This window comes from Sceloporus occidentalis, unplaced genomic scaffold (genome assembly GCF_023333645.1).
Source record: "Sceloporus occidentalis isolate IW3139 unplaced genomic scaffold, rSceOcc1.0.p SCAF_1, whole genome shotgun sequence".
Taxonomy (NCBI): domain Eukaryota; kingdom Metazoa; phylum Chordata; class Lepidosauria; order Squamata; family Phrynosomatidae; genus Sceloporus; species Sceloporus occidentalis.
This window is the reverse complement of record NW_028316981.1, coordinates 188,998,256-189,025,628: the sequence shown is the minus strand read 5'-3', so window position 1 is coordinate 189,025,628 and position 27,373 is coordinate 188,998,256. Positions and strand designations below refer to the sequence as shown.

The window sequence follows — 27,373 nt, the reverse complement described above, 5'->3', positions numbered from 1 at the left end:
AGGGGGGTAATAGCATTAGTCTGCCTTCTAGGTTCATTGTACATATTGCTAAGCTATTGTCCACGGAGTGCTTAAAGCATTTAGGGAAAGTTCATACAATCATAGAATCACAGAGTTGGAAAAGGCCTTACTGAAATCAAGATATGCTGTATCCACAGCATTCTCTTCATCTACCAAGCAGATAATTTTATCAAGAAAGGAGATCAGCTTAGTCTGGCGTAACTTGTTTCTCAGAAGCCCATGTTGTTTTTATGTGATTATGGCATTCCCTTCTAAATGTGAACAGACTGTTTAATGATCTGCTCTAGAATCTTTCCTGATATTGATGTCAGACTAACTAGGCAATAATTGTTGGGGGTCTTCTCTGCCTCCCCTTTTTTTTTGCAGATGGGGATGTTTGCCCTCCTCCAGTCTAATGGAACTTCTCCTATTCTCCAGGAATTTCCCCTCCTCCACCTCCAGTATTTGCCAGAGCTTACTGAAATCAGCTTTCCTGAAGTTTGGAGTGTGTATCTGACTATGCCTGGCTTCTCCTTTCCTCTGTATAACAAACTCCAGGAGAACATGGTCACTTCCACCTAAGGATCCCACCACTTGCACCACATTAACCAGGTTATCCCTGTTGGTTAGGATCAGATCTAAAATGGCTAATCTCCTTGTTGCCTCTTCCACCTTTTGTACAATGAAGATGTCTTCCAGGCAAATGAGGAATTTGCCAGACCTTAATGCTTTGGCTCAGTTTGATTTTCAACAAATATCAGGATAGTTGAAATCACCCATCAGTGCTATATCTCTCCTTTCTGAGCGTGTAGTCATCTGATCTACAAAGGCATCATCCAATTCCTTAGTCTGACTTGGGGTTACAACCTTGTACAAGTCGCATGCTCTGTTTCAGGGGAAAGCAATAGGAAACCTCCTCTGAACAAACCTGGCCAAGAAAACCCCATGATAGATTTGCTTTAGGATCACCATAAGTCAGAAACAACTTGAAGGCACATAACAACAATTCTCTAAGTATTATTCACATATGCTTTTAGGGCTGCTAACCATTTGAGGAACGAGAAGGGGTACACTGATCCTGACTAGCCTAGACAAAAACTGAAGGAAGCCTACAACAAGGCTGGGAGGGGCAGCAAATACTTTCATAACCAAGCTATTTACACTCCTATTCTGCAGGGATACAGAAAGTGCTTTCTAGGTCCAGTGAGGTACAATTTTTAGCTATGACTCAAGGCTTCCATTTTGGAGAATCTTATCCCTTTGAGGGATGCATAAGAAGGAGACACACGATGCAGGAATTGTTAAGTACAGTCCTGTAGGCATGTGGTCAGCTATCGTAGGAACAAAATATTAGACCAAATGGGCCAGGGTAGGAACATGCAGCCCACAAACCAAGCAGCCCTTTAGCTAGCGGCTCCACTTTCAGAGAGATTTGCACTTTTCAGTGGGAGGATGTGAATCATCTCTTTATCTCACTATTAACTCTTTCAGCCAAAAGGACTCCTTGAGCAGCTTAGATATGCTAAATAAAAACATGACCATTACTGCATATTTCATAATGCTTTCTGTCATGGTACTGAAAGTTAAGCAGTTCCCGTGGAATATTTTTTTGCATCTCTTTGAGACTCGGGAACACCAGACTGGTAATTGGAGAAGGCTATAATGGATTTTGGGGCAGCTTTTGGGCTATGTGAACATGTCCTGGAAGAGTTTATTCCTGATGTTTCACCAGCATCTATGGTTGGCATGTTCAAAGAATCCTGGCATGGGAGTGAGTCGGGTATATATATATATACTGTGTGATCCTTGGTTGAGAGGGAATGATTTACATGTTAATCTCTGTGTTGGTCTGTTGTTGAATGGCAAGGCCTCAGGGTGTCTATTTAAGTAATGATCTACTGTCTGCTGGGAAAACCCCTTGACACTGGGTGATTTTCATTTGCATGGATTGGGTCTTGATTTTGGCATTTTTCAGGACTGGTAGCCAAACTTTGTTCACTTTAAGGGTTTCTTCTTTCCTGCTGAAGTTTTCCAGGTGTTTGTGGATTTCAATGGCTTCCCTGTGCATCCTGACCTTATAGTTGTTGGCATGGGCCAGAATTTCAGTGTTTTCAAACAACATTTTATGTCCAGGACGGTTTATAACATGCTCTGCTACTGCTGATTTTTCTGCATGACCCAGTCTGCAGTGTTTCTCATTTTCCTTGATTTGTGTTTGCACTTCATGCTATAATGGCTGTATAAGAAAGAGCATTTCAGAAGGTTTTTCTTGTTACACAGTCAGATAAATAAATAGCATCACTTCCTGAAAATCCTCCTTCTACACAACTATTAAAGATCAAGAAGCCATTTTTTTATTTTATTTCTGATTCTGGTAACCCCCACTTAAAATCACTGCTGACTCCCCCAAAGCCACCAGGACACACTAAACATTTTCTTCAATTGCGAACACACTCCCAAAATGATTTTCAACATCTTTTTTAAAAGGCTGTTTTCTCTCTTAAAGAACTTTCAGCTATGAAAAAACTAGAAAATGTCTTAAAGAGCAAAGATATACAACTAAGCACAAAAGTCAGAATTGTATAAGCAATTATATTCCCCATTACCATGTATAGATGCGAGAGTTGGACAATTAAGAAAACGGATAAAAATAAAGTAAATTCATTTGAGATGTGGTGCTGGGGAAGAGTGCTGAGGATACTGTGGACAGCCAAAAAGACAAACAAATGGGTCTTAGAACAGATCGGGCCTGAGATTTCCCTGGAAACTAACATGATGAAGCTGAGGCTGTCATACTTTGGCCATGTCATGAGAAGACACGACTCATTAGAAAAGACCATAATGTTAGGGAAGGTGGAACGAAGGGGAAAGAGAAGAAGACCACATGCTAGATGGATAGACTTCTTAATGGCGTCCACCAATCTAGAGTGCAATCTTTTTCTCTTTCTGGTCACAGGCATGAATTTGCAAGAACTAAGAAAAGTAGTGGAAGATAGGGAGTCTTGGAGATGTCTCATCCACAGGGCCAGGATGAGTCGAGATCAACTCAAGGTTGGTTAACAAACTTCAGGGATCCACCCTGAAGCAGCCAAAAATACCACAAAAAACTGACCAGGAGTGACATAGTGTCAGTTCGTGTTATCCAGGAAGATGGAGTCGTGATGTTTGGGCCCTCCAGAGCTCCATAAGCAGCCAAAATGGGGTGAGGAGCCCCACTGAGCTCTGGGGTCCACCTGCCCCTGAGGTGGCCCTTTGAGAAGAACCAGCAGCATTGCAACTGTAATGAAGATGCTCCTTTAGCTCTATCTGCTGGACAAAGGTTTACATTACACAAAAGGAGCTCCTTTTGATCCCTGTGCCTAATTTAAAAATAGAATTTAAAAATTTAAAAATAGAAAAAGCTTCAGAATTCAACAGAACAGAAGGAGCCAAGGGACCTGTTCTAAAGGTGGTCACTGGAGGAAAGGCAAGAGGATACAGGTTACAGATGACACTACTTCTAGAACAGGACTAAGGAACTTTTTATCCTGTTGAATGTCATTCTTTTTCTCTCTCCATTCTCACCCAGCAGACTATTGAAATTTACGTAGATTGTCCTCGCCAAAGTTTGGGAAAGTTACTTTTGGGACTACAGTTTTCACAACCGTTCCAACAAACATGGCAGTATCCACAATGGCTAAAAGATCCTTAAAAAGTAGCTTTTCTAAGTTCTTTCCTGTCCAGAAAGCTAAACTGATAGCTTCCAGAAGATTCCCAAAATGGAGAGGAAGGCACCAGTCTTACAGGCTGGCCATCTGTACCCTAGGGAAAACATCAGTGGCAGGTTCAGAAAAACATGTAATTGTATGTGGAGAAAACACAGAGAAGTGGCTGTTAATTGTTGATAGCTGACCCTGTAATGAGATGTCTCCAAGCCCCCCTATCCTCTACCTCTCTGCTTAGGTCCTGTAGGCTCAGGCCCATGGTTTCCCAGATTGAGTCTATCCAATCAGCATGTGGTCTTCCTCTCTTTCTACTTCCCTCCACCTTCCTCAGAGTTATTGTCTTTTGGAGTCATGCCTTCTGATGAGGTGGCCAAAGTACAACAGCTCAATTTTTGTCATCTTAGGGCCTGTGCAGACCAGCCATTCAGGGCGGCCTAGGCATGGAGCTGGGGCATGGTGTCCATATGCCACACACACTGACTCTGCCCCTATGATGGAGTGACGCTGTGTGTTGCACCCCACAGCATGCAGCATCATGGTGCTCCTCTGGCGCTGCATTTAGATGATGCAGCGCCAAAGGAGCACACTTTCCAAGGTGCAAAAAGGAGCTGCTTTTTGCGGCTCCTTTTTGTGCCGTGGAAAGGCCAGGTTGGAGCTGCAGTGAGCAGTTGCCACAGCCCCAATCTGGCTCTAAAAGGGCCACCCCTTAGTTTCCAGGTAGAGTTCAGGCATGATTTGTTCTAAAACCCACTTGTCTTTATCTACTTTCTTCGTCTAATAGTTACAGGGGAGGAAGATGGAGTCGCTGAAGTAGAATCACCATCATGAACATGATTGTGTGAGAATGACAAGAAGCAGAATGAGCTGCCTTCAGCAGCGATTTGTGCTCTCCACAGCCAAGAAGCATCCCTTGCATGTAAGCATGCAAAATCATTTAACTTCCACACCTCTCCTGTTGTACAGTATTAAGTCTGCACACTATGATACAGGATTGTAGTTGAACCTGTGACTGTTTTGTGATTTTGTTTTGCTTTTGGGTAAGGTAAGGGGCAGAAAGGCACAGAAGAATGAAACACTGACAGTACAGCTGTTTGGCTAGAAACAAGAGCAAGAAATTAAAAAAAAAATGAAAGGGATATGTGAAAGGGCAGCAAGAGTCTCTCCTGTCCTTTTCTAAGCCTTTGCCATGTATGATGAACCATGTACAGTATTACATACATTCGTTTCATATGGCTTATTGACAGCTATATTGCATGTACTGTACTATATTTTATTATGCGTCGTTGTTGTTGTGTGCCTTCAAGTTGTTTCTGACTTATGGCAACCCTAAGACATTCACCTATCTTTGGGTTTTCTTGGCAACTTTTTTGAGAGGGGGTTTGCCATTGCCATCCTCTGAGGCTGAGAGAGTGTCACACGCAATTCGAGACCAAACTGTAGGACAATTGCAGGACAAAACTCAGCCCAAAATGTAGGACATTTAAGAAAAATTGAGGACCTTAAATGTCCTACATTTTGGGCTGAGTTTTGTCCTGCAGTTGTCCTATAATTTGGTCTCGAATTTGTCCTACATTTTGTCCCTGGTAATAGTGGACAATTATGGCAACCCTACTTGCGTGAGGACACCCAGTGGGCTTCTATGGCCGAGCCATGAGTGTGCTGGTCTAACACTCAGTCCACTAAGCCAAGCTACTTCTCATTTTTAATTAGTTTTTAATTATTTTTTTATTTAATTATTTTATTTTATTACGTACTCAACTGTATTCTCCTGATGCACCTAGCTTCATTAAAATGCCTTGTTGGCTTGCAATATACCCATAGAACTCTGAGCAAGGCAAATGCTTAAAGTCATACTTTACTAGCAACAACCTCTTGCTGGATCTATATTTAAATTATTCCTTTCATCTGTCCCTTATGCTGAAATTAAGGAGGGGGAACCCTTCCAGCATTTGCATTGTGTCCTCAAGGAGCCCATTTATTTGGAAAAGTGGGATGAAGTCTATGTATATATAAAGAAGAAGTGGGGAGGATATCCCATTTATAAGTATCTGGGGGGAAAGGGGGGAAAGAAAGAAAGTGAGCAGAAATCAGAGTACCAGAGTATAAGACGATCATGTAGACATTGGAAAGGTAAACTGATTAAAATATGGAAAAAGAACTATTTAAAGAAGATATGCTTTAGTGAGTAAATGAATCGGTGAAAGGTTAGTTTTAGGAAGTATCAAATGTACTTTATGAGTGATTTGTTTGTTTGTTTTTCTATGTATTCTTTGTTATTTTTTGCTATATATATATAAATATATATATATGAATAAATTTTATTTTTTAAAAAAGCTTGTGAAATGGAGTTGTCCGCCAGGAAATGTGGTATGATCCCAATTTCACCTTCTTCCCCCAGTTTTTGGAAGTTACCCTAGGTCTCTTCTTCCTCCTCCTATGGCCTTTGTAGACTCTTGCAGCCTAGATGGTTCTTTGTCTCCATGCCCCCACCTTCACAACCTCCAGAATTACCATAGAAACAGAACTAAACCATGTTTCATCTTCCTACTGGCCATTCCTTACTGGACACTTCAGCAGTGAGGAGGCCAGGAGTCCAGGTCTCCAGCCGTTTCTTTGATTTCAGCATGGCAGGTAGGCAATGAGGATACCTAGATGTTCAGATGGACCATCAGTTCATTTATTGCAGTTAAAACCTAGCGGTGGAAAAAGGTTTGGAGAAAGGATAAAGTCACAGGGCTAGCCTAGGGAAGGGGAAACTCTTGGAAACGGAGGGAGAAAAGGGTGACAGTAAATCAATAAAAGGGGGGGGGGGTAAAGGAGATCCAGAACTAGAGGACACAGTGCTGCCCCAATAAGATCGGCAGGAGTTAGGTTGACCAAAACCTTCCAGGTTCAGTAGGACCTTGCCTTGACCAATAAGACAAGAAGTACTGAATCTCTATATGTTAAATTTGAGTGAAAACACCAAGAATTGAGAGAAAGAGGAGCAAAGACACAGCAGAACTGAGGGGGTTGTCTTATTTATTTATAGCACAGGGGAAGTACTGAAGTGTCTTTGAAAGGTGACGGGAGGTTTAGAAGACTGCCAGTGTTGTGTCGTGGTTTGAGTGTTCGACTATGGCTCTGGAGACCAGGGTTCGAGTCCCAGCCATAAAACCCACTGGATGAGCTTGGGCAAGTCACTTGCTCTCAGCCTCAGAGGAAGGCAATGGCAAACCTCCTATGAACAAATCTTGCCAAGAAACCCTATGACAGGTTTGTCTTGAAAAGCACACAACAACGGATTCATTGAAGAGTAGTTCTGATGTCTACAGAAAATACAGATATGTATCTGTATTAGGAGAATATTTAATTTAATTCAGGTGCTGATTTTTACTCTTGTTTTGGTTTGAGTTGCATAACAGACATTAGTCCTCCAGGCACCTTCAGTTCAGTTCAGTTCTAGCCAACTGACTGTTGCTCTGGAATCCATGTTGCATCAAAACATTCTCTGGCCTCCTAGGATCCAGGGGTTACTCTGGAATGTGGAGGTGGTCCTAGTTCTATGGGGTCTCTTGGTTGCAAGATGGATCGATCCAATCCCTCTAGATTATTTTCTCTTAGGATGGGTCTACACTATAGAAAGACAGTGGGCCCTTGGCATCCCCTGAAGTTTGGCTTGCAGAATACCTTGTGCATACCAAAATCCATGGGTGCTCAAGTCCCACTAAATGCAATGGCATAATCAATTGGTGTAGTTTAGGTCAAGTGTCTTCTTATGGCTGATCAGGAAGGGCCACCATTTATGCGCCTGTCTTCTTCCTTTTTGTGTATTACAGATCACTCGCCAAACACACAGCCAGCCGAGGGTTCAACCCAAACATCTCAGAGCAACTCCTCAGTGGTGATGGTCATGCCAAGAGCAAATGGAGGGCAAGCTCCTTGGAGCATTAGTGCAACTTTACCTCCATCACCGAGTGCCACTTCTGTCCAGGTTGAGTCCGTTCCGGCGAACCCTGAAGAAGCCTTCAGCTCTGACTATATGCCTCACCCTCAGTAGCAAGGAGCATTCGGGCTTCATTTTCCTACCCAAGCTGCACCTTATCTTTCCCTCCAGGACAGAGGGAGAAGAAGCCGGCTTCCCAGGCCTATGCTTAGGATGTTTCCCTATGAAAAGCTTCCAATAGTTGGACGTGTCATGGAGCAGTTGTATGTTTCCCACCTGCATCCCGTACCCAGACTCCAGCCGATACTGATCCAACTTCCGAGGCACTTCCCAGTTCAGCCAGCCCCCTTCCAGGACAAGACAGGCCTCTTTTTTTACTCCCAGGCAACTTTGGCCCCCATTCCCCTCGTAGAGGGAAATCCCAATTTGCAGGTGTTCCCCGTCCCACCTGTCCCAAACAACAGCGTCATTTCCCTTCTGGAAGAAGCAAAACCCAACCTTGTCCAGAGCCCTCCTGCGACCAGTGGACCTTCTGCAGCCTCGTCATCAAAAGCCATGAATGTAGAAGACTCTGAAGGTAGATGCCTCTCTTTCTGGAAAATATAGATTAGGCCTGGGAGATGTGGGCTGGTCCGGGGGGTGCTTTCCTTCTGCTGAGACCTTCTAAGAGCCAGATGATTGATTGATTGATTGGTTGTACTTATATCCTGCCTTTCTCCCCAAATGGGATCCAAGGTGGCTTAGAATAATTTTTAAAAGTACCCAACTAAAACATTAAACTACAAAAGTTAGAAAAAGGAATTACAGTATATACTCATGTATAAGTCTAGAAATTTTATTTAAAAAGACTCCAAAAAATCTGAGTCGACTTATTCACAGATCAAAGTATATACTGTACTTTAACTCTCATAAAAATAGAAACCATCCCCTGGGGAAACACAAGAGTGTAATCTTCCTGGAAGCACCAATCTTCCTCTAGTCTCTCATCCATCTATCCTTTAGTGTGAACAGAAACAGTTATGCATACTGCAATATTGTAAGCTCTTTGGCATTATTTCCCCTTGCTTCATCCTTTAGATCCTTTGGTACATGACCCTAAGTCTTACTCTCGACTTATCCATGGGTCATATCAAAATCCATCATTTTGGCCCCTAAACCTGCCCTCAACTTATACATGAGATCGACTTATAGTCAAGTATATATGATAAATGTCAGCTTTATGAAAATATGATTTAAATGGCTAATACACTAAAAACATATTAAAACACGGTGTGTGTATGTGTCTCTCTGTATGTGTGTGCATACACTGCAAGCCCTCCATATCTGTGGATTCTGCATCCATGGATTCAACCATCCACAGCTTGAAATTATTCCAAAATCATCATCATCATCCAAAAACAAAGCTTGATTTTGCCATTTTGTATGAGGGACACCATTATATATAATGGAACTTAAGCATCCAGGGATTTTGGTATCCATGGAGGAACTTACTCCCAGCAGATACCAAAGACTCACCGCTTCACACACTGCAATAAGTATAGAAGGACATGGCTGGAAGGGCACTACAGGTTCTGAAAAATAGGGCTGTTTTTCTGTAATGCAATTATAGATCCATAACCTGGAATTACTGATCAGTAACTGATCCAAATTCACTAACAATATGTCATCATGACTGTAGCAAGATCCCATGAATGCCCCCCCCCTCAAATCTACGTAAGGGAAGTGTGGGGTTAGGAGTGACAAAAATCTCCATAGAAAGGCATGTTTTCCAGCCTTGTCCTACATGCCTTTTTTGCCCTCAGAGCTTTGCTGTTGATCAAGGCAAAGGAAAGCCTAACGCTCCTGTCAGAGGCGTTCAAGGGAAGAAGAGACACATGAAAATGGCAAAAGCAGAACCGCCCAAGACATCCCCAAGAACAGTCTGGCTCTGCAAATGATGGAGTCCGTCCATGTGTTCTACCCCTTGGGGAAGAAGCTTCCAAGTGTCCCCAGGAAAATGACTCACCCTGAAAAGAGGCCACCATCAGGAGCCATTGCAGAGAAACCCCTGCCTATACTGGCCTTCTTGTGGGGAGGCATGGGGAAGCCACTGCCCAAAATACCACGGAGCCCGAGCTCAAGATCAGTAGCGGAGCCACCAGGATCTTCCTTGCCTCAGCCAACCTTACCCAAAATGAAGCCGTCTCTGCCGAAACAGGTGCCTTTCCCTTCTGTGCCATCACGGCCGTACGCAGGGACCTCAACCAAAGCCACACAGCTGAGGCCACCAGAAGCTCTCTGCTCCCAGTCGCCACCACCAGCAACAAGGAAGCCAGCCCTACTCAAGTCTGCTGACATATCCTTTTTTGCAACCCAGATACCTCATCCCAAGCTGCCTTCTTCTCAGCCTTTCCAAACCAGAAGAGACAGAGTGCATCACCCCAAAACAACAACTCTCTATTCTGGGCCAGCTTTGACCATGGAGAAGATTTGGAGGCCTACCTGCAGATCTTCCTCGCCCCCAGCCAGAAGAAGTGACCTTCTCCCTGTTGACCCTCCTCCATCTCCACCCTACAAAGGGGACACCTTCATCCCATGGAGGACACCCCCTCCTGACCAGGAGTTCTCCAAGCCCATCACAGAGGAGCAGTGGCCCATCCGAGAGAAGATGAAGTGCCAGGCCCAGAGGGAAAGAGCAGAGGCGGCCTGCTGGACCAAGCTGGGCAGGGACAGGTTTAGGGAAAGGGAGAAAGAAATGGCGATTGCCGACCACTACGGCTACCCTTAGGCTGAGGACTCTTAAAACTAAAAGAACTCTATTTAGGCACTGAATAGCTTCCCACCCTACAATTAGGGAGACATTAGTTCATTTGTGGTCAACTGTCATCAAGTCAACTTCGACTTATGGGGACCCTATAAATGACAGACCTCCAAATCTCACCTTCTTTATCAATCACCTTGCTTAGGTCCTGCAGGCTCAGGGCAACCGTGACTGAGTCTATCCTTTCATTCATAATCTTGGGAAATTATCCTGCCTTTAGTTTCATTAGTATTCTTAAAACATATTCACATTTATTTATTTATTTATTTATTTCCAATAAAATATATATTTTCCTATTTTTTATTTGTTGCCTTGATTGTTACCTTTAAGGTTACTTCCCATTGGAATGATAGTACCAGGGAATGTCTGAATTCGTGGCTGAGGTTGCAATCCAGGGCTTGCTTAAATAGGAGTAGGTCCCATTGGCCTTACAAGAACTGATATCCATTATAGCAGTGCTTCCCAAACCTTGGCCCTCCTAGTGTTTTGGACTTCAGCTTCCAGAAGCACCCACCAATTTGGTCCAAAGTCAGGAATTCTGGGAGCTGAAGTCCAAAACATCTGGAGGAACAAAGTTTGGGAACCACTGCATTATAGGATGGCTCAGTAAAGGTTCATTACAGTGTGCAGGGATGGGAGGTGAATTTTGATCACTTGCCTTCAGTAGTGGGTTTCAAAAAATTATATTATTTCAAATTATATATATATATATATATATATATATATATATATATATATATATTGCACTGTTGAACATTTCCTCTGGTTCTGATGCTCAGTTGTCACATAACTGGGTTCAATTGTACTTTTACCTTTAGCTGCTAGATAGTTAATAGTACACTAGTGGAAATCAGGAAATGTATTAAACGTCATCTCATGGTATGTAAGAATATGGAACTTTGCTCTATTGGAAAAGTTAACACAAACAGTCAAGGAACTGAATGAAAAGTACATTTTCTGCAGAGGGAGTTTGAATAGATGCAATTTTGCATGTAGGGCTTTAAAAGTTATAACCAACACCTTATACTGGAACTTGGTGAAAAATAACACTTGAGATCTGTGTAAGTATGTGAATATCTGAATATATAAAATTATGTTGTGATAGATAAGATTTAAAAGGTATACAAAGAAAGACATGCAAAATAAATTAAATAACAAGAAATGTCAATGGTGATGCAATTTAGGGGGTTAGATAGACTGAGATAATGTAATACGATAGACTGCGATATAGATTTCGACTTCAGATACATGCGTACATATATATGATCAAGGATAAGGACATAGAAGTATAGATTAATATGTATGTATATAAGGAAATAAAGGAATAATAGATATAAAGTAAGGAAATATAGAAACCACCATTTTAAGACATATATATGCAAAACAATTAAATTTTTTATTATGAATAAGGTTTATATAAAAGCCAGTATATATAAATATAAGAACCAACAGAGAGGAGTGGAAGTGATATATTTCCATGGTATTAGTATGTTTTATTTGTATGTTTGTTGTCTGATGAGTTAAGTTTTATGTTTATTGTTTCTGACTTTTAATAACAAATATATTTTTTAAAAATACTGATGTTCCATAATTAATGCTGTCTTTCACAGATTCAAGATATGAAATGAAGAATGAGAATGCTTCAATTAATGCAAAGGTTTATTGAATGTCCCTATAAGGGCAAGATACTTTCAAACCAACAATTTTGTAGCAGAAGTAGTATAAATGAAGATTGCAATAGACCTTTACAAAATACAACAAAATATATGAAGGCTGCTTCTCCAAAAAAGTATTTTCAACCACTAACATTTGCACACTTTATCCCTAATGTGGATTTTTGGATGCCTCTAAAAGTGTAACTTCTGAGAAAAACTTTTTCCACAGTCTTTCTTTTCTATAGCTTCTCTTCTATATGAATGCTATGGTGGTGTGTAAGGTTGGTACCTGAAGCAAAACACTTGCCACACTCCTGGCATTTGGTTGGTTTCTCTCCTGTGTGGACCCTTTGATGTCTCAAAAGGTCTGACTTCTAAGCAAAGCGTTTTCCACACTGCTGGCATTTGTAAAGTTTCTCTTCTGTGTGGACTCTCTGATCTTCCATAAGGTGAGTTCTGAGGAAATCATTTCCCACACTCCTGGCATTTGGATGGTTTCTCTCCTGTGTGGACTCTTTGATGCCTGAAAAGTGTTGACTTGCAAGCAAAGCATTTTCCACACTGCTGGCATTTGTGTAGTTTCTTTCATTTGTGGACTCTCTGATGTAAAACAAGGTGAAACCTCCAAGCTAATCATTTTCCACACTGCTGGCATTTGTATGGTTTCTCCAGAATGTTGATTCTCTGGTGAGCCACAACTTCTTCTACAAAGAAGAGGAAAGACAGAAAATACTCATCTCAGCATCATGAGAGGAGAGGTCTCTGGAATCTACAATGGATCTAAGCAAGCTCTACTATGAAAAGAAACAAGAGAGATAAAGGAGTTTTAGTCTTCCCTTTCCCTCCCTTCATAGATATGAGTCATAATTGCTACATGGAATACCTTAAAATGTCTGAAAACAAGGACTTGAGCTGGTTCCCACCAGTTTACTTATTTAGTTGTTAATGTTTTTCAGGTTCATGGCTGCCTGACAATACTCTTCTAGCTGTTTTATGGACACCTCTTCTCTCTATTGTGCGCTTTCCCTGAGTTACTTTCCTGTCCAAAGAGAGCTAGACTTTGCTCCTGCTCTCTCCTCCTCGCTTCCACTTTCCTGATCTCCTTCCATTTCTCCCTCCTCTCTCCAATTTTCCTTCCTGCTCTCTTTCCATCTGCACTGCTTCTGTATTTCAGCTTCAGCATCTCCTCCTGCCATTCTGTCTTTCACATTCTCTCTCTCTCACACACACACACAAAGTATGGTGCAGGAAAGAGACATTTTCATTCCCATTTAGTGAGAAACGTAAGATAATAATATAGCAATCAATCCATAGGAAGGCTGAGGAAGGGACCTGAGGACTCCCAATTTGGTGGGGTTAGGGCTCAAGAGAGGAGCCTTGAAACAACCTGAAGACACCTCCAAGACAGGGCTGGGCAGCTGTTGGGGATTAGGAGCCAGACTGGGCCCAAAAGGGACCTCAGAGGCAACCCCCATTGGACCACCTTGAAAAAACCTAATTGACGTTTTGCTCCTCAATATCCCCCAAATGCCTTAGGAGAAGCAGAGGCAGTTTTGTCACCGTTGGGCCACTCTGAGCCTTTGTAGGAGGGCCAAGGGAGGCCTTCTTCCTAAGAGGCTATTAGAGGCCTCTCCAGAACATAGAAACACTGAAACACAGATCAAAAAGACCTGAAACCTTGCTAAGGGATGTAATGAAGAGCATTTGGGTCCAAAAGATATCAAGTGCCATGGTTCTTTCCTAGTATATCCTAAGATTTGCAGTTTGGCAAAGGGCATTTACAATCATAACTAGAGAGCTCTAGTGGCTCCGTAAAGTAAACTACAAATCCCAAGATTCCCAGGATGTTCCTTTGACCATTAAAGTGGAACCATAGAGCCATGTATGTAGCATTCAAGGCCCCCTGTTCTGAAGGAAGAGCAATGGATCCACGTTCCTTTCCCAGAGAGGACACACTTCCATAGGTTTCCATCATCACCTCATTGTACAGAAACCTCTGCTCTGGACTCAAGAGAGGCCCTTCCTCCTCAGAGAAGAAGACTTCCACGTCTGGAAAGGAGATTTGCAACAGAAAACAGCCCTCATCCAGAGACTGACTGAGCAAAAGGGGAGGAAGAACACGGAGCATCCAAATACGATTGGATCCCTTCAGAACATCAACAGAGTGAGATACTTTGGGATGTCCTCCCTTCCCTTTTACTTGGCTCCCTGGATCTTCAAGAATGGGGAGAGAGGGAAAAGACCAGGCTGCAATCTTGGTCCCTGATCCTCTAGATTTCTCCTTGATGGAGACTGTGTTTAGCAATGGAGGCTCTTCCCTGGAGGTCTTCCCAATCTGCTTCAATGAACTGACAGAAGTCTAGGGCAGCCTTTATTATTCGTTGATTTATGTCTGTGTTTGATTTCTAGTCTGTCTGGAGGCCAAGTTCTCTTTGGATCCAAGGCAGAGAACACTCCAGGGCCCTCTTCCCTTCCCTGGGAATAGAAATAGGAAGACCACTATTCAGTCATTAGGAATGGCTTCCTCTCATGATGGCTCCAAACCAACTGCCTTCACCAGGAGCATCACTGCATCAAGCCGTATCTCAAAGCCATGGGTTCAATGCTCTTTTAGGAACAGAAGAAGTCCTCCTGAGGACACTCTGAGGGCTGCCATTGGCTGGAATCCCAGTCCCTCCCACCATCCCTAGCCCTGATTGGCTAGAATCCCCTCCCTCCCACCATCCCTAGCTCTGATTGGCTGGAATTGCACATCCAACACAGAATGACATCATTGCTACGGAAGGCTCCCTTGACCAATCAGAGAGCAAGATGAAGGTTCTTCTGGAAGCTTCCGTGAGAAGGAGATATAAGGCCTGAGAGACCAAGAGACAGTTGGGGGAATTGTGTCGGTTGGAGATCCAGAGAGAGAGAGTTAAAGAGCGGATCTTGGAAGTTAGGCTCAGAATTGGAAGCTTAGGTTCATTTATTATTTTAATAGCTTGTATGAACTGAATATTATATACTTACAAATATTGTACCTGCAAGATTTTGTTATTTATAATAATCATCTCCTTAGAGTATCTACTACTCAGGCAGAGGCAGCCATTTTGTGTTCTTATGGCCATTTTATTGTCTGCTTGTGACTGTGGGGAATATTGTTCCAGAACCTTCTCTGAGGCCTCATTTGAACAGAGGCGTCTCTTTCTCTCCTGAGGCTCCAGAGAGAGAAGGAGGCCAGGCTCCTTGGGCCAAAAGGAAGGAAGTGTGTCCCTTTGTGTGTCTTTTGTGTCTCTTTTCTGAGAGGGCTTTCTTATTACACAGCTCTGCTCCTTCTGGGGAACAAGGGTTTTAACAGGGATCAGAAATGGAAGGATAGTTTTAATACAAGACTTATTATTCTTCTCAAACATCAGGCTTTGGCTACTATCCCTGTTTTTAATAACTGTCCAGTAATTTAATGGTATTTTATTTTGGATGAGAGTGTTAGGGTTAGGGTTTGGGAGATCATGAAACATGTTTTTATTGTATTGTATGCATATTTTTTTTTTATTGTAAGCTGCTAAAATGTGGCCGTTCTTGTTTAGTAATTGTCTTGTGATTAACTCCCACAACAGCCTTGTAAGGTAGGCTTCATAGGCTCCTAGGGCTGGAAGGGAGCCCCAAAGGCCAAACAGTCAGCCCCATTCTGCCCTCCAAGTCCTCCGAAGAGATGGCCATCCATCCAGAGACTCCTCCAATGCTCTTGGAGGCAGCGTCTCCCATAGATTTGCTCAGAGGTCATGGGGCCCCATGAGAACTGGTCCTTTCAACCCACTTTGGGAAAGGAGACAACCGCCCCCCCTCAGCCTCCTGGACTATTTACTACCAGGAGTTACTATGGCTGTGACTCAGAGGAGTTTCCTAGGCATTGTCACCTTCTGCCCTCCATGGCCATTGGCACTGACCTTTCCCCATTGCCTTCCCTCCCTCAGCCCTGTGGACCTCCTCCTCCTTCGCACTCAGAGCAACCCTTCTCTATGGCTGAGGAGACGGCCTCTGACCCAGGGAAGCTCCGGCCATAAAGGACTGCAGAAGAGGCCTTTCTGGGGCTGCAGAAGTCAGTGTCCTTGTACTGAAGGTAGGCCTTTATTCCTGGAGCTGAAAGAGGACCTTTCTTTAAATGTTTCAGTCCAGGATTGTGTGGAAGGGCTGCAGCTGAGAGACTGAGCCCATGCTTTGCAGGCATAAAGTCCCCAGTTCAGTCTCTGGCAGCATTGTCTTCCCAGAAGGTGGAAGTGAGATTTCCAGACCCCCAGACACACAGTGCGCCAGTGAGTCCTTTGTGTGGGGACTGTGTGTCCATGTTGTTTACTAGAGCTTTGTGAGATATTTGTTTCACTGGGTTTACAAAATGAATTTACATAGGTCTTCACTTCCCAAAAATGAGCATAATCAAAGATGCAATCTTCATTCATAAACCTATACATTTATAGATTTTTGTTGTATAAGTGCAATATATTTAGCATTGTGCATCTTTTAAAAAAATATACAAGGAAAAGTGAAGAAATTGTGATTTTGACAATAGATCCATTCAGAAACAATGCACACAAATGTACATGCCTCAATTTCTATGTGCCTTTAGCAAGCAGAGGAAGAAGGTGCATACTTCATGCTCCTGCTATGACTGACACACACAAACACACAAATCTTGTAATTGTCCATTTGTAAACTGCTTTGATCTTTTTGGAAAAGTGGCATATAAATAAATGTATTATTATTATTATATTATTATATTATAAACACAGCAGTTAAGCTCAGAGATTTGTCTCATTTGTAAAAATGAAATGATTATTTTCACCAGTGTCTAAATGGGGAAGTGGCGTAATGAGGGGAGGCCATTGATCAGATCATTGAAGAAATGCAGGTCTTATCCAGCCCAGGGACCGGAGTTTCTCCATCTGGGATATAAATCATAGAATCATAGATTCATAGAGTTGGAAGAGACCCCAAGGGCCATCCAGTCCAACCGCATTCTGCCATGCAGGAACTCTCAATCAAAGCATCCCTGACAAATGGCCATCCAGCCTCTGATTAAAGACCTCAAAGGAAGGAGACTCGACTGCACTCCAAGGAGGGAGTTTGTTCCACTGTTGAACAGACCTTACTGTCAGGACGTTCCTCCAAATTTTAAGGTGGAATCTCTTTTCCTGTAGTTTCCATCCATTGTTCTGGATCCTAGTCTCTGGAGCAACAGAAAACTAGCTTGCTCCCTCCTCAATATGACATCCCTTCAAAAATTTAAACAGAGCTATCATATCACCTCTTAACCTTCTCTTCTCCAGGCTAAACATCCCTAGCTTCCTAAGTCATTCCTCATAAGGCATGGTTTCCAAATTCTTCACCACTTTAGTTGCCCTCCTTTGGACAAGCTCCAGTTTCTCAATGTCTGTTTTGAACTGTGCCCAGAACTGGACAAAATATTCCAGGTGGGGCCTGAGAGAGCAGAATAGAATGGCACTATTACTTCCCTTGATTTAATATTTATTTAGGTATTTATGCCCTGCCCTTCAGCCCTAATAGCTCTCAGAGCGGCTTACGATTATTATTTTTAATCAGACAGTTCCCTGCCCTCAGGCTTACAATCTAAAAGACACGAAACAAAAGGAGAAGAGAATGGTGGAGGGAAAGGGGATGAGGTCCAGTGGTTCTTCGCTCCCTCTGAGGCCTGGACCAAGGCAGATGGATTGGAGGGGGGGCTCTTCCTTCTTCCAAGCTAGCCCTGATGGAGCTGGACCTGCCTAGCGAACTCCCTCTCAGGCTGGCAGATGGCAGTTATGGAGGGCGGAGTCTCCTTCCTTCAGGCTAGCCCAGATGGAGCTGGACCTGCTTGGTGAACACCCTCTCAGGCCGGCAGATGGCAGTTATGGAGGGCGGAGTCTCCTTCCTTCAGGCTAGCCCAGATGGAGCTGGACCTGCTTGGTGAACACCCTCTCAGGCCGGCAGATGGCAGTTATGGAGGGTGGAGTCTCCTTCCTTCAGGCTAGCCCTGATGGAGCTGGACCTGCCTGGTGAACTCCCTCTCAGGCAGAAGGATGGCAGTTATGGAGGGTGGAATCTCCTTCCTTCAGGCTAGCCCTGATGGAGCTGGACCTGCCTGGTGAACTCCCTCTCAGGCTGGCGGATGACAGATTTAGACACTATACTTCCATTGTTGCAGCCCAAAATCGCTTGTTTGCAAGAATGACAAGGGGATACTTGTCAAAGGCCTTACTGAAATCACGATATACTATATCCACAGCATTCCCTTCATCTACCAGGATCATCTATGGAGATTAGATTTGTCTGGCATGATACCCACCTCTGCATTGGCCCAAAGGAGATATATGTGACCTGCGTATGTCACCAGCAGGATGCTGTTCTCTGTGTCTGAGCGCTGTAGGGTTTCTTGCCAAACCAAGCCTAACCTTGGTCCCTTTTCTCAGGACCTTCATCTCGGCCTCCTTGTACACGGCTTTGGGCCCTCTCTTTCTGGACGTGACCCAAGTGCAGGACGACCAGGCCCCCCCCCCCCCCCCGCAGACCTGATGGCCGACACAGAGGCCAACCGGAGGGAGTTGGGCTCTAAGAGGAAGAGGCTGCCAAGGTACAACAGCTCTTTGGTGAGTCACTATCCTATTAGCTTCGTCTGGATCACTGATGGGCCAATTTATGAAAGGAATGAAATACAATACTATCCGAGTTTGGCAGACACAGTCCTGGTTAATCCTCTGTCACCCCATTATTTGGGAGGCTTTTAAAATGTCCTGGTTTCCCTCTCATCCTCCCACTTTCCCCCTTCTTCAGCTGACTCCAATTTCTGCATAATGAATGCCAAGGAGTTTGCACCCCATCAACTCAAAAGTGGGGAGAGGAGAAGAAAGAAGGGGGCAGGGACATGTCCTTGCTAGAAGTCTGAGGCAAAAGCAAAGTGCTGTGCCCTTCCCCGCTTGTGTGATCTTCCTCATAAACAACTTTGACCATCTTCACCACTTTCTGGCGTTGCTTGTCCACATGTGTCTTGTTCTTTCCATCTGTGAAATGTTGGGGGATATGGAGAAATGTCTCTGGATCTAAATTGGGGGTGGCCCCATGGCCCCAAGCCCACAGTGCTCCCCAAAACTGCTTTTTAGAAATGACATTTGCCTCTGAAATTTGGCAACAAATGGCTAAATGCACTATAATGTTTGGAGGCTAAATGTACTATATGTGTTGGAATAGACAGTATCCTAATCCATCATCAATATCCCAGCCATGGTCAAAATTATATTGTTGATTATATTGTATATTACATTGAAAGAATTTGAGACAAACTGGGTCTAAAAGGCAGTAGCTTTTCTCTTACTAACAGAATTAAAAGTTTATTTCCTGGACAAAATTCTGAGGTGATCAAATAATTTTTGGGATTTGCTCCTCCCTCCCCTTTTATTAGTCATTCTCTGGATGAGGGCTATTTTTTATTGTAGGTGACCTTTGCGGATGTGGTGGTATATTTCACTGAGGAGGAATGGAAACTGTTGACAAAGAAGCAAAGACTTATGTACAATGATGTGATGATGGAGAATTACGATAATGTGGCCTCTGTGGGTAAGGAAGGTGAATTCATTGCCCTTACTATGAAGACTGAGGGCCCTTTCATTCTACATTATCATGGCACTATGATTCCACTTTAGATCTGGAATAGACCACAAGGACCATCTGGTTCAACCCCTTGCCATGCAGGAAACACATTGAAAGCATCCCTGACAGATGGCCACCCAGCCTTTGTTTAAAGGCATTTACAGACCTTCAAAGAAGGAGAACTTTAACAATTAATAATAATAATAATAATAATAATAACAACAACAACAACAACAACAACGAGATGCCACCATGCTCTGAGGGGGTATATTCCACTATGGCATAGCTCTTACTTTCAGGAAGTTCCTTCTAAAGTTTAGGTAGAACCTCTTTTCCTGTGGCTTCTGACCATTGTTCTATGTCCTTTGCTATAGAGTAGGGTTGCCATATTCTTCTTGGGCTAAACCAGGATGGGGTGGACGCTCCCCCTTCCCAGCCTCGCAACCAATCAGAGAAGCTTCTGGGGGCGGAACCTCAGGTCGCAATGACCGCTGGGGCTTGTAATCACAGTGGGTTCCTATTGGAAACTACAAGCTTCAAGGGCCAGGATGAAGGCCAAAATGGAGGAGGTTAGTGGGCTGGAGGACAAGGGCAGCAGGCTGGAGGACAGGAGGCCAAAACATGGGATTGTCCCACCTAAATCCGTGACATAGCAACCCTACTCTAGAGCAGCAGAAAGCAAGCTTGCTCCATCCTCAGTATCTCTTCAAATAGTTGAACAGGTCTAACATATCCACTCTTAACCTTCTCTTCTCCAGGCTAAACATTCCCAGCTCCCTAAACCACTCCTCATAGGGGCTTGATGGTTTCCAGATCCTTCACCATTTTCATTGCTCTCCTTTGGATACACTCCAGCTTCTCAACATCCTTTTTTGAATTATGGTGACCAGAAGTGGACACAGTATTCCAAGTGAGGGCCTGACCAAAGCAGAATAGAGTTGCACTATTACTCCCCTGAATCTCTAACATAGAATCATAGAGTTGAAAGAAATTAGCTTAGCTGAAAGGAGATATATAGTTTGGTTGGGGCAAGAGTGACCTCGGGATTGAGCCCAACTACACCAGGCCTGGAAGCCCACAGAACTCCAAAGGCATTTGAAATAGGTTTTTATGTTTTATTTAGGTGAAAAGCAAAATACACACACACACATAAGCATTCACACACACGCACAAGAACTAGATAACAGGTGGAAGTGGTGAAGAGATGTAAGACTTTCATAATGGTAATACTTTACCTAGGTGGATCTTGATTCCAATTGCTGAGTGTGTGAAATGGGAAGAGAAGTCAGGAGCTCCTGCGACAAATGGGTTTGGCGAGTGCATTGAGGTGCTTAGCCATGTAAACCGACTGTCTGTAATTGGACTGACGTCAAAGAACACACACACACACACACACTGGAATTGTTGCTTGAGGGCAACAAGGTTTAAATTGCTTTAGAATGTTTCCTGGGGGGAACAATGGTCTGAAACCAAATTGAATGCAATGGGAGCTTGGTGTAAATATCTCAGACAAAAAGGATTAGCACACTGGCTCTCAGTCCTTCTTGGCTCTGAATTCTGATCGCGTTCATGAGCCAATATACAGCACAATCTGAGGGTAACGCTCCCAGATGCAGCTCAACAATAACATAGCAGAGTACGGAAGCAAATATCCAGATATAGATATTGGCAATGCACTGACCACTTTTCAAACTTAAAAGTAAGTCACAAACACAGTTGATTTCACTGAAATCTTTGGAAGTTCTCTATCTTGAGTTACAAATTAATACAAATATTTGCAAGCTCTCCTCTCCGACTTCCATGAACTTCACCATCTCTTGAACACACAACTCCAATCCAATCCGCATGTGAGCTATATAATGTATTAGTTGTGACTCATATCCTGGTGCCAAACAGCATGAAGTGACCTCTGCAGTTAGCTTGCATCATGCCATGTGCTCTGACTCAGCACTCTATGGCAGTCTCACAGGATATGATGCCACCTATCAATCAAAGTATTTTTGCACATGTTTCCTGGAATATTGTTTCAACAGTCCTTTGACTATCTGCTTCCACTGATTCCCTGAAGGCAGTCCCCATCCAGCCTCTTCTTTGCTAACTCTTATGAGTAAGGATACAATCATTCCATGGATTTAGAGGCATAAGCAACAGGGCCATGCTTGGGTTCCACACAGCAACTTCATTAATTAAATTTCAAATAAGGAGGGGTTAATGTGGGCTAAATCATGGGGTAACTCCCTCCTCTATTAAGTCTGATTTTCAGTCTTAACTGTCATTGTCCTTTTTTACAGAAGAATATTTTAGTCATGAGAGAGTCCACACAGCAAAGAAGTCACATAAATGCCAGCATTGTGGGAAATGTTTTCCCTCGAAGTCACACCTAGTGACACATCAGAGAGTCCACACAGGAGAGAAGCCATACAAATGCCAGCATTGTGGGAAATGTTTTTCCCGGAAGTCAAGCCTCCTGATACATCAGAGAGTCCACACAGGAGAGAAGCCATATAAATGCCAGCATTGTGGAAAATGTTTTTCCTCGAAGTCACACCTAGTGACACATCAGAGAGTCCACACAGGAGAGAAGCCATACAAATGCCAGCATTGTGGGAAATGTTTTTCTTTGAAGTCAGACCTAGTGAGACATCAGAGAGTCCACACAGGAGAGAAGCCATATAAATGCCAGCATTGTGGGAAATGTTTTTCTTTGAAGGGACACTTAATGACACATCAGAAAAGTCACACAGGAGAGAAGCCATACAAATGCCAGCATTGTGAGAAATGTTTTTCTCAGAAGTCGCACCTAGTAAGACATCAGAGAGTCCACACAGGGGAGAAGCCATACAAATCTCTGGAGTAAACTAACATTATTTTTGTCAATAAGGAATATAAAATACTTTAATTCAGTGTTGCTAAGAAAAGCCCTTGTGATTTTGTTTGTAAGGCTTGTCTGTCCATATGTCTCTTTGGGTTTTAAAGTTGTATTTTATTAAGTTTAGATTTTAATTGCTAATAATATAGATAGTTGGTTTGGGTTGTAAATTTGGCTGGGGATTATGGGTCATGGCTGGGGATTATGGGTCATGGTATAGGTTAGCTAGGTTAGCTAGATGGGGGGCTGGGATTTGTTGCAGCTGTCTAGAATAGTTATGGCAATAATAGCTTTTGCAATGTTTGGGATGTTGGCTAAAGAAAGTTGGAGGCTTGTATTAACAGAAAGGGGTCTAGTTTCTGGGGATGGCAAAGAGGGGCTTGTTTACTGTGGGGCATAGACTGTGGGAATTGGAGGTGGGGGCTAGGATTGGAAGAGGGTGGAGTTTTAAGTTTTGGGGTTTGAATGTATTGTTTGACTTGGAGTGGGCAGTTCTGGCTTAAAGACTGAATTTCTGACTATGTGTTCTCAATAAAGTTCTTTACTTTTTCAACACACTGGACTCTTTGATGCACAAAACTGACCCTTTATTCTCTCCTCAGCTCCATTCCCATCCGTAAGAACAGCAGAGGCAAACATACAGGATACACAGAGAGAGCTTTATTTCCAAAACAGAGCCTCCCTTTCCTGCCTTTCCCTCCTGAGTCCAGCTCTGCACCTTGGGCTCCATTGCAGTCTTCTCAAAGGAAGAAAAGAGGGAAGGAAGGGGAGGCCGCTGAATCCCCTTCCTTTCCCACAAAGGATGCCAGCGGAATAAGCAGCAGCAGCAGCTAGGCCCTGGCAATCCCTGTGCATGCTGAGGAGGGGCCTTGAGGGGGATGTTGCGGTCGCCCAGGACCAAAAGCCTAGGCGACTCCAGCAGCAGCTCTGAGACCAGTTGTGTCAGCTTGGCTAAGGAGTCTGTTACGGAACAGGGAGGATGGTAAACCAACAGATTCCCAAGACTTTCTCTAGTCTTTAAGCTGAGGTAAATACATTCGATGTGGTCGATCATACGGATAGGTATCCTGCTCAAGGCAAGATTGTCTTCATGGACCAAAGGCATTCCCCTTACCTTCTCATTGATGGAGAACCCAGCTGGTAAGGCCTGATCCCAGCTGGCTGAGCTATCATCACCAGCCAGGTCTCCATGAAACAAGCCAGGTCAGCCTCTTGGTCCAGTAGGAGATCATGGACTATGTGCGTTTTATTTTTGACTGACCTGGCATTACACAAGAGCAGGGAAAGGTTCTGTGGATGGTTTGGTATGCTCTCCAGCCCTTTTGGGAAAGCAGGGTGAATGGAAGGGGAGAGAGATATCTGTCAGGGTCCTAATCGCAGCCCCTCTTGCAACACAAAAGGCAGTACTTTGCAAAAGGAAGAGCTTGTATTGAAGAAGAAGTAATGGAAGTAACTTTTTTGTCACGAATGAAAGAAAGTATAAAGATATCCAATTTATAACCATATGAATCCACCCCACTCCATTTACCAGTAAACCAAATTAATTGGATAGCCCTTTCCCGCACAGTGTTCTCCCGCCCTTTTCTGCGCAGTGTCCTCCCATCCGGGATTCTGGCAGCTTTCCTAAAACCAATTACGCTCTCATGTGCCTTTTCTCAACCACTGCACCTGTGGCCTTGGACCACAGAACTCAGCCACACAACAGTTTTCATTAACATTATGGCTTAACAATATATATAGCTATCTATAATACAAAACCCCATCAATCTCCACATAATATGGTACCATATGAAAATATAACAAGCACAAACCCATAGCAACATAATGCAATATAAAAAATACCAATAACTCTCTAGGTTCCCCCTCCTTTTACAGAGACCAGTCTTTTAAACTCAAGCCTCTGTTAGAAGGGTGATGCCCACACATTCCAATCCTAGCAAAGAAGCACATTCTTTAGCCATGATCTCTCTACCTCTTTCTAGTATCTTCTATTAAAGCAGATATTAAAACATATTATTTTAACCCACCATAAATCCCATCTATCTTAAGTCTAATCTACACTAAAACCTATAACCTTTATGGCATGAATCCCTAAATGAATAAATGCATGAATAAAAGGATTCATGACATATTGTGACTTCAGGCTGATGCTCCTTGCCTGCAACAATGAGATGGGACCATTTTGAATTTAGGCTAATGCTGCATACCTGAAGGTTTGAGACGTGACCATTGCAACCTGAGGCTGATGCTCCTTGCCTGAAGGATTGAAACTGGCCCATTGTGATCTCAGCCTGAGTTTCCTTGTCTGAAGAATTGAGACATTACTATTGTGACTTCAGGGTAGTGCTCTTTACCTGAAAGATTTAAACTGGCCCATTGCAACCTCAGGCTGATGCTCCTTGCCTGAACAATTGAGATGGGAGAATTGTCACTTCAAACTGGTGGTGTGTCCCTGAAGGATTGAGAAAGGTCAGAACTTGTGTATAAGAGTTCTGTCATAAAGGGTAAAAATATTAGGGGTTGGTTATTAAAGTAGGAGTTATAGTTGTAGTTCTTAGTAGGCAGTGTAGAGTGATGGGTTATAGAAAGCACATAATGGAAAGTGATAGAAGGACAGATGGAGTGGCTTTTAGATGAAGGAGGGCCTTTGGAGAGGGGCTGGGGTTGCAGCTGTAGACGGGTTTTCAAGGAGGAGTGAAGCTGGCTATTGAACACCGCTCTTCAAGGTGAGGCTGTCTGGGAGAAGGGAAGGGAAGTATAGACAACCTTGGTATCTATGCAACCTCTGCTTGTGTTGTTTTAGCTTGGGAACTGGGGGCTGGGTTGAGTGAGTTAAGAAGGGAGCAAGTTCCTTTGGACTTCTGACTTTGCAGAAAGGTGTTAATGGATGTTTCTGCCTGGATTCATCAATAAAGCTTCTTTTGTTTCAAATGAGTTTTATTTTTTGAGCACAGGACTGACTCCAGATCTCACAGTTTGCAAATTCTCACAGATTTACCTCCAGTGGAGACCCAGGAACAAGAAGAGTGGTTCTGGAGATCCCGGTGGTGGAGGAGCAGGTGCCTTCTTCAGAGGAACTAGGAGCCAAGCCCAAGACTGGGAAACCTCCTGAAGCTCACACCACCCAGGCCACCACTGGAGGATTTGGGTTTCCGGCCCCAGACTGGGGAAAGGAAGGCCGTCGGGAGGCAGAGTGACAGCCTGGGACCTGGCAGTGGGGGAGTCGCTTGATAGCCGCCCCAGCAAAGAAGAACCCCAGGTAGACGTTTATCGAATGGAGGAAGACATCAAGGAATTAAAAGACCTTATGAAGTGGATGGTGCCCAGGTTAAAGGTGCAGAGGAGGAAGATGTCAGAGGCGAACCGAGGGCATCTGATGCTCCTTGCCTGAAGCATTGAGACTGTCCCATTGTGACTTCAGTCTGATGCTCCTCACCTGAAGCATTGAGACTATTCCATGGTGATCTCAGGCTCTCATGGATGACTACGTTGGGGCACGTCCATGACATACAATGGACCAGTGAAACGATGTCCATGATATAGGAGTCAGTGTGGCCTTGTGGTTTGAGCATAGTGGAACTACAGCTCTAGAGATCAGGGTTTGAATCCCAGCTCCAACATAGAAACTCACTGGGTGACTGGAGAAGTCACACTCTCTCAGCCTTAAGGGAAGGCAATGGGAAATATTTAATAGCAAAATTTAAGTATTGCAATTGCTATGGTTGTTGTTACTGGGTTGTTGTTATTGCTGTCTATCTATACATTATGATTTTTATGTAGATTATTGGAAGAAAAAAATAGAACCATTAAAATCAATCGGACACATGAGTCCTACCCAGCCCTCCTCCTCTTGACATGTTTGGAGTGATGAAGGCTGGGGCCAACCCTAGGACTCCAATCCTAGACCCATTTTCTGGAAATTTAGGGGATGTACAGGCCGCCCCTTTTAGCACCAGATCAGGGCCATGGCAAACACACTGCTTGTTGCAGCTCCTTTTTGCACTATAATAAGGCTACGCTGTGGCCCTGATGTGGCCTTTCCATAGTGCAAAAAGGAGCTCCTTTCTGCGCCAGGGAAAAAGTGCCATATCCACCAACATTGTGGCTTTTCTGCACTACTTTGGCACTGCGTCATCTGGATGTAGTGCCAGAGGACTAGCACTACGTCGCCTGTGATGTAGTGCGGTGTGCAGCGTCACACTGGCATAGGAGAAGAGTCAGGGAGTGCGCTCTGCAGACGCCATCTTTGCCCTCATGCCGGCTAAGGATGCTGGTCTCTATGCCCTCAAAGGCCCAGTGAACTGTCTTAGTCTTCCAGCATTCACAAGATTCTCTCTGAGGGTTTGGAGGTGAGACTGATAATAGTAATAATAATAATATCATCACTAGTTAATATCCTGCTTTCCAATGGATTTATTTTGAATTTTAGGGAAGGTTCAGGTTTGAATTGCTCTTAGCGCTGTTGAATTGTATTTTCAGTGGTCCGTGAAAAATTGCATAAATGTGTGCACATAAAAACACTTTGTATTTTCTGCAGGTGTGGAAAGAACCAAGATGGCTTCCAAAGGAAGGGAGAGAAGAGAAACGACCCTCAATTCCTCCTTTGTGGAAGAAACAGGAGGAAAGAAGACCTCCGGACAGGTTAGTGCCCAGACCTCCTTTTTTGTAGTGGAGCCATTGGGAATTTGACTGACTAGGATGCAATGGGGGTGTTATTTACAATCCTCTGTCTTTCAACAAAGGCTATTTTCTATTGCAGATTACCTTTTGAGATGTGGCAGTGTTCTTCTCAGAGGAGGAATG

At 43.6% G+C, this 27,373-nt stretch overlaps 1 protein-coding gene across 1 annotated transcript; it reads left to right on the top strand.

The window, feature by feature from the left end:
- Nucleotides 1-18,627: 18,627 nt before the first annotated feature.
- On the top strand, nt 18,628-25,397 carry LOC149323117 (uncharacterized). The gene is made up of 4 exons (XM_089536189.1): nt 18,628-18,704; nt 19,548-19,668; nt 21,993-22,252; nt 25,374-25,397. The coding sequence occupies exons 1-4, from the start codon at nt 18,630-18,632 to the stop codon at nt 25,395-25,397; spliced, it is 480 nt and encodes a 159-aa protein (XP_089392315.1). The 5' UTR covers nt 18,628-18,629.
- The last annotated feature ends 1,976 nt before the right edge of the window (nt 25,398-27,373 follow it).